The sequence below is a fragment of the Artibeus jamaicensis genome, unplaced genomic scaffold (assembly GCF_021234435.1).
Source record: "Artibeus jamaicensis isolate MK-2021 breed Jamaican fruit bat unplaced genomic scaffold, CSHL_Jam_final contig_3243, whole genome shotgun sequence".
NCBI lineage: Eukaryota > Metazoa > Chordata > Mammalia > Chiroptera > Phyllostomidae > Artibeus > Artibeus jamaicensis.
Window position 1 is genome coordinate 1910226 of NW_026521766.1, and position 8130 is coordinate 1918355.

At 32.8% G+C, this 8130-nt stretch overlaps 1 protein-coding gene across 1 annotated transcript in view; it reads left to right on the top strand.

Annotated features, from left to right (window-relative positions):
• The window catches only part of SLCO6A1 (solute carrier organic anion transporter family member 6A1), a 102331-nt gene extending 94823 nt beyond the window's left edge, over positions 1 to 7508 (top strand). The window contains exons 13-14 of the mRNA XM_053663664.1: positions 1746 to 1892; positions 7342 to 7508. Of these exons, the coding sequence (XP_053519639.1) occupies positions 1746 to 1892; positions 7342 to 7508 (314 nt within the window). The remainder of the gene's footprint in view (positions 1 to 1745; positions 1893 to 7341) is intronic.
• Positions 7509 to 8130: the final 622 nt, after the last annotated feature.

The following is an 8130-nucleotide window of genomic DNA, read 5'->3' on the forward strand; positions in this document are numbered from 1 at the left end:
TTCAATTAGGAGAGATAATTCATTTGATCACAAGTATGTTCAGTAAGCTCACACAAGTGGTTTGGTAGCTGAAATAAACGCATATATAAGCTTAACAACTACACATTGCTTTGCATTTGGGAAGTCAGTAACCTAAACTACTGCCTTTAAACATTTTGTTACCAAAATAACTGAATCTGTTATTTTTAAGGATTTCTACAGAAAGAAAGAATTAGTTTTGCTGAGGGTAATGTACTCTGTACTCCATGCTTTCTTAAAATAGCAAAAACTAGCTTTTAAATCCACATTACGACTATATTAAGACCCCTGGTTCAAGAAGCTGACTGAAAATATTGGTAAGGAAACAAGATTGGACTGGATTGAAGAGTGAAAGACAGATGATAAATGAAGTCAAGAATGTAGACAAGTTTTTAGTCTGGCTCTGATGTGAACCAGAGAAACCATTCTGGACCTACATCAGTAGGGGGGTTAAATTAGCTTTAATTGGGGAGGGGGGAAGGAGGATATTTTTATGGTGCACAATGGTCCACTAGATAAGGACAGGTTTGTAATGGAAGAGGCAACATAAGAAAACTGCATAGACAGTTTCCTGTGTCAGAGAAACAAACCCATTGGAAGTGATACATTTTTTAATGTAAGTAGGTAAAATAAGATGATATTTTAGATCCAGACTAGACAGGGCTTTGCTATCAGAGAATAGGAGGATAGGTATTTTTAAGCAGAAGATAGGTATTATCTGATTTACATTTAAAAGATAACTCTGCTGCTGGAGGGAGAAATAGATAATAGAATATAATGTGGAGAATACGAAAATGGAGGCTTTTACTGAAATATGTCTTAGCCACATTAAACTGGTGTCTGAGGCTTGTCGTAGAGACAGAGAGAAACTAGCATATCCAACCTATGTTTGGATTTAATGTTACAAAAATTTATTATGGCTTGGGAATGCATAGTAGGCCTAGGGTTTTTTACCTTGAACAATTATAAACAGAGTGCCAGCCCTCATTGAAACAGGATTTCTGGTGTTAGGTAGTAGTCTTTGGCAGGAATCAAATCATGAGGCATGAGGCCCCTCATAATTTATTCAAGAAGATGGTCAATCATTAGACATGTTCGTTTTCAGGTACTGGAGTCTTTGGGGTGGCTTTGAAAAAATGACTTATTTCACTTTTACCTGCAAGTGACACTGTTGCTGAGCAGACTCGGCTTCTGAGGGCAGCTGTTCTGCGGATGGGCGGTCATCTGAACCTGGGGCTGCTATTAACACACCAAAGTTTATGCTTTAAGTTATTTTCCTCAATATCTTGATAATTAACAGATACACATTTGATTATAAAGTTACTTTTTCAGTTATTGAAAACTTTATAATTTGAAATTTTCAGAAGAACACTGAGTACTTGATATCAGTATTTAGTATCTCTGTTTGAAATACTTTGTCCTAAATTTTTCATTAAAAAATTAACAGTTCTGAGATGTCAACTAAATAAGAACACATACACCACTGTGAAAAGATGAAAATCTACCAATTTTTTATATTTACAGGGATAAGAATTTCTCAAAATCATGTTGTTTCTACTTATTAACAATCTTGTTTGTAAGTAAATTCTTAGATAATTTAAATGATGTGTTTTATAGCAATGATGTCTAAATATATATGTAGAAGTTTAATTTTAGGATAAAAATTATTATGATCCCAACCTATAGTGTTGTCATGGAGAATTTACAATCACTGCATTTTTTCATAGGGAGTATACCTGGACCAATAGTGTTTAAAATAGTAGGAGAAAGCTCTTGTACCTTTAGGGACAGTGGACGCTGCAGAAACAGAGAAAACAGAGAACACTGTTGGATCTATGACAAGACAAAGATGGCCTACCTGGTTTTAGGAATATGTAAGTCATATCTACTGCAGAAATGCAGAGAGACAAAACTGTTTTAAAAATTATGATTGTTCATGTAAGGTACAGTAACAATAATGAGCAAATGGATACTTCGATGATTGAATAAGCCTTATATTATTATGTAAAAATATTTTTGAAACTAAAATATTATAGAATATATGTAAATATCCGAGTCATTGTATTAAATATATCATTGCTTTGTTATTCCTGAATAAAGGGTGATAATTATTAAATTTTTAATTCGGGAAGTAGTTTTGCCTATGTACATATTCAACCAAGTTGTTTGACCTCGTGACCCTTTCCATTTCCATCATAAAAGATTGAATGATTTAAAAAAATAGTTTCTGTACCACTGAAGAGCATTAACATACTCTTACCTTACTTAAATATAAGTTTCATATTGTCTCTTATGCTCAATGACATAACAGTGCATGGCACACAGCAGGCATTCATTGAACGAGCCAGAGGTAGAGGACTCGAGATGCTCTGGGGGTGTAAGCTACAGTGCAGGGAAAGTCTGGAAAAGTCTAGCTATGCTTGTATTACTTTGGGAAATTCAATAGATCTTCCTGCATCTTTATTCAACTGTAAGAGGAGGATTTGGGACTATATGGTTTTTGAAGTCTTAATCATTACTAACATTGAATAATGTTATTGGATAGATGCTTTTGTTGTGATAAATAATCTAAAGTGATTATATATTTTGTGATTTTACTAAGCGGGTTCAGTGATTCAAAGAACCACATGATGTTTAACAGTAACAATTACCTGTTTGATAAAAAAATATACGGCAATGACTTCTAATTCAGAAATTAGTTACCTGTAAACCTAGTCAACACTTAACCTGAAAAGTAAAATTTAAGAAAAAAATAAAAAAGTCAAAAATGACATTTAAGAGGTCAAAATAAATTTCTCAGAGATAATTCAACAAAACTATGCATTGTTCCTAAGGATGTACTCTTAAAATACTGCTGAGCCTTTTAATTTTTATGCTAAACTACTTTTAAACACAGTACACAATTGAGAAAGATGATAAACTACTCAAAATCCTTTTAAGGAGCTATAAAAGGAGATAACAACAATAAAGAACATGTGAAATTACAGTAAGAGAAGGCAAACACAGGAAACTGCCATAGGAGCATGCATTTGTGGCAATGTTGTGTAAACTAGTGCATTTTAAAGTATATTCCATAAGTCACTTGAATCAGAAAAACTTGGAGTGCTTGCTAAAAATATAAGTACTGAGGCCCTGAATTAGAATCCCAGGGGTCAGAGATAGGCATGTGCATTGTTAATAAAGGACTTCGGGAGACTATCTAGAGTACCAGAGATTCTAGAGCTATTCTGTCATTATGGTGCCCCTTAACCACGTATAGCTATTCAAATAGAAATGAGATAGAACTCAATACAATTAGAAATTCAGTTTTGCACTAACAACAGCTTAATTCCGCCTGTTTAATGGTCACGTTGGACTGCCCTGTTGGACAGGGCAGGCGTAGAGCACTGGCATCGCAGTGAGAAGGGCTTAGCAGGAGACTGCAATGGAGCAAGTGTCATTCAAAAGGGACCCGTGGGCCCTAGAAGCCCACAGTAAACTTTAGGGTATCTTTGAAAACCCCCGATTTTTTGTTGTTCAGTTTATGTCCAAAAAGTTTTTCCCTGTGGAGGAAGGCAGTGGCATTCACCATTCTTAGAAATCTTACCACTCAAAAAAGTTGGTAAATTTATTGTATCAATCCTTCAGTTTTATGTGGTAGCAAGAAAATTCTTCTGATCTTTCCCTTAATTTTCATTGGAATGACTAACTACATGTGTACATTACATACATACTTTTACCTTAAATGAAGGATTCTATCACCTTTCTTACATTGCACTAGAGAGATGATTTATAAATCTTTTGCAAACATTTTCTATTTTAACTTGCTGTGTTTGCCACTTCACTGGGCTTGTTTTATATTATTTTTGTAGAATTTTAATTGAAATATATATATTTACAGAAAAAAACACATATTATACATGTATAACTCAACACAGTTTTATAAAGTGAACATACCTGCAATTAGCATTAATATCAAGAAATACATATATTAGAATTAAGAAGTGAATTCAGTAAGCTCGTTGAATATACAATCAGTATACAAAAAATCAATTGTGTTTCTATATACCAGGTACAACCAAATAAAAATAATACAATAACTAAAATAACATAAAAAATGAAGTACCGAGAAAAATATCTATTGAAAGTGGTATAAAACCTCTATAGTAAAGACCACAAATTTTACTTAAGAGGTGTTAAAATGTAAACGCAGTGATACCTTGGTACTCGTTGACTTTAGAACTCTTCAAACCTGGTGCTTGTCTCACATCGATGAGAAAAAAATGTTTCAGCACTTGGTGCTTGTACTCCACTCTTCACACTTGTTAGAACTTGTATGAGTCACCACGCCACCCCACAAGAGAAAATGCTTCATCAACTTGCTCACTTCTCATTGGGTGAATTAACGATGAGTACTGAGGCACCTCTATAAATGAAAAAATGCATATGCTTCCAGATATAAAGATTAGAAAATGCCACTTCTTCTAAATTAATTTATAGCATTCAACAGATCACAAACAAAATCCCACAAAGTATTTTTTTTTAAATTGACAGGGGATTGAAATTTATTTGAGAGTCAAAGGGCCAAGGGAATCTTGAAAATGAAACAAAATTGAAGGGTATATTCTATCAGACACCCAAACCTATTATCAAGTTATAATAAGTAACACAGTAGGATAGTGATGCAAATATCATCACACTGACCAATGGAATAGAGCAGGGGTGTCAAACTCATTTTCACCAGAGGCCACATCAGCTTCGTGGTTGCCTTCAAGAGGCCAAATGTAATTTTAGAACTACTCCTTAACTAGCAGCAAGCAGCAAGGAGCTTGTCGCTGCTGCTGGGTAGAAGAAACAAGGTGCTCGGTGGATAAAACAAGGTGGAGGGCCGGATTCGGCCTGTGGGCCTTGTGTTTGCCACCTGTGGGACAGAGGATCCAAAAACAAACCCACACAGGCACACTCAGCTGAGTTATAGTGAAGGAAGGAGACACTGAAATGATTAAAAAGATGGTCTTTAAACAGGGTATAATGGCTCATTTTATACATGTATATCTAAAAACATACCTTGATCCTTACCTCAAATCATATCTACAAAAAGCAATTCTAAATACAGAGTAGATGTAAATGTAAAAGATAAAACAATAAACACTTTTGAGAAAAACAGTAGAGTATCTTCATAGCTTTGGAGTAGGAAGAAATTTCATAAACAGGATACAAAAAGCAATAGCTATAAAAGTCACGCTATATAAAAACTAATAAATTCTGATCATCAAAAGAAGTAATTAAGAGAGAAAAGAGAGCTGCAGTGTAGAAGACAGTGAAAAAGGTGAAAAAGAACTAATGTCCAAAATATATAAAGCACTCTCACAAATAAATACTAAACAAAGGAGTAATAACTTAATAGAAAAGTGAACAAAAGACTTGAAAGAAATTCACAAAAGTGCATAATCAAATAGCCAGTAAACAATAAAGTGGATAATAATCTTGATTAAGTCAATAATAGAATAGTATACAACAATGAAAAGAAAAAGTACCCAAATACATAAAATACAGATGAATCACACTAACATAATATTGAAAGAGATAAACTAGTCATAAATCAGTTTTCACTGTGTGATTCCACTTACATAATTTTGTCCTGCTATCAAAATTTCAAAAGCAAAGCAAACCAAACTAACCCTTTTGGGTTAGTGAATTTGATTAAACACGAAGGGGGATTCTCTGTTGTAGACAATGTTTTGTTCTTGATTCAGATGCTGGTCACCCTGTGTTTCATTGAATAGATAAAAAGGCAGTGGTATATTTACACAGTGGGATACTACAATGTGACCATGAAAAAAAATCTTACCTTTTGCAACAGTGTAGATGGACTTGGAGATTATTATGCTAGGTGAAATTAGCCAGTTAGAGAAAGACAAATACCATATGATTCTCACTTATGCGTAGAATCTAATGAACTGATGACTAAAATAAACTGATGAATAAAATAGAAACAGGCATGGACACATGAAACAGACTGACAGCTGTCTGATCAGAGAGGAAGGGTGGAACTGGATGAAAGAAGGTGAAGGGTTTAGCCAAAGCACATATACGCATGACACAAAGACACAGATAACAGTGGGGTAATGGCTAGAAAGCAGTGGGCAGAAGGATGGAGGTAGGCAAAGAAGGGGTGGATGGGACATTTGTATTAATGTCAACAATAAAAATAAATGGAAAAAATAAAAGAATATTAATGATAAAAATATATCAAGCAACTATCTAAAATAACTGATTTTTTGTAATTAATATATAGTTACAGAAAGTAGATGTTAGGTGTTTGGTTTGATGGCTTTTGGTAATTTAGTGCACCTGTGGAACCACCACCCAGAACAAGGTATAGAAATCTCCCCTGTAGCCCTTCCCAGAACACCCCCCTTCTCCACGGATAAACATCTTTCAGATTCCTAATACAATATGTTGGTTTTACCTATTCTAGAAATGTATGCAAATGTAATACAGCATATACTGATTTTAGTTTATTCATTTGTGTCTGTCTTGCTTAATGTTATGCTTTTGGGAAATTCATCCATGATATTCTACAGCAGTAGTTTGAGCATTCAAATTTTTTTGTGAACGTACTACAGTTTATCTATTCTCATTCATGTACATTTGGATTATTTATGGTGTTTGGCTCTTATAATGAAATGTATGAAATACTGTGTCATTATAAATGAGTAACACTTGTTAATTTTTTCGTTTTATGTTTTGAAATCACTATAATTTATATTGTCAGATAATTGATATTGTTGCTCTGAAATATTTTTTTACTTTAATCAATAGGTTATTTGAACCAAAAGTTCAAGTACATTTAAATAATATTTGTACTATATTAATTTTATGAAACTTGAAACATAAGAAGCAGTTTAAACCCTCCTTAATCAATTAATATTTCTAAAACATTTCTGTTTGTATTTGGAAAATGATGAATATTTCAGGAAGAGTGAAGCTGAATGAAGTGACTTGAACAGTTTCCAGTTGCTATTGATAGTTAAGTTTTGAAGATAGAAATTAATTTTTTTTGTTTTTGAGTTAATACATTCTGTGAAATAGCAACACACCTTGCATTTTTCTTGGGCTATACATTTAAGAAATCTGAAAGTTTTTGTGAGTATTTTTAAAATCTCCTTTAAGTAACCTGATATGTGTATTACTTTAATTACACTCTACAATAAGGAAATTGATACCTTTAGAGATAGAGTACACTTATTTTTTCTTTGGCAACTAACATTCTTCCCACAAATTTTTTGCTTTAAATAAATTGATGCGTCTGATGGTTGTTATTGTTTTTTTTTAATTTAGGCTTTTTTTGCAAAGTATTCACTATCTTCTCCACTGGTATTGCCTTTGGCCTATACAAATGTTCAGTGAAGGAAAAGAGTGAACTCATGTCTATACCTGTAAAAATGCTAAAATTTAAAAAAAAGAGAGTGAAGGATGAAACTGATTTCCAACTGGATCATCACTGAGTAAGAATTACATGTTGTCAGTCCTTCAGTGGAATATTATACCAATAAATTTTAAAATAATTATAATTGAATGTTTAATAAATTAATGTGTTTCATATGATCCCATAAGTTTTATTATATTTTAAGTATAAATGTAGACATATAGTCCTTGTGCTTTGAAATTTTTTAAGATTCTAATATTTACATTTAGTACTTTCAATAAAACAATAATACTTGGAAGAAAAGGATGAAGTGGATACGGGAAAACACACACAAGTGACTGAATCCCATACTGTCTCATAGACTATTCATTGGCCTTTGGCTAAACAGTGTTAGTTGGGTTTCATGTGTTTTCTCTGTGTTACTTTTTATTTGCATCGAGGGTATTTATTTCTCAATAATTTTTCAAAATTAAATTTGCCGATTCAGTTCATATAATAAAAATTTAAATTAAGGTTATATTCATTCTCCAAAAGAAAACTATTTTAAACTCTTAAAAATGAACATTTAATTTTTTCTTTTATTTGATGATGGAGAGGTTTCTTTAGAAAATGTTTCTTGTCAATTGGCCAGTTTGTAATCATATTTTCCATAGTCTTTTAATTTTAGTAGACATAAAATTCAGCATCATATTATAACCTTT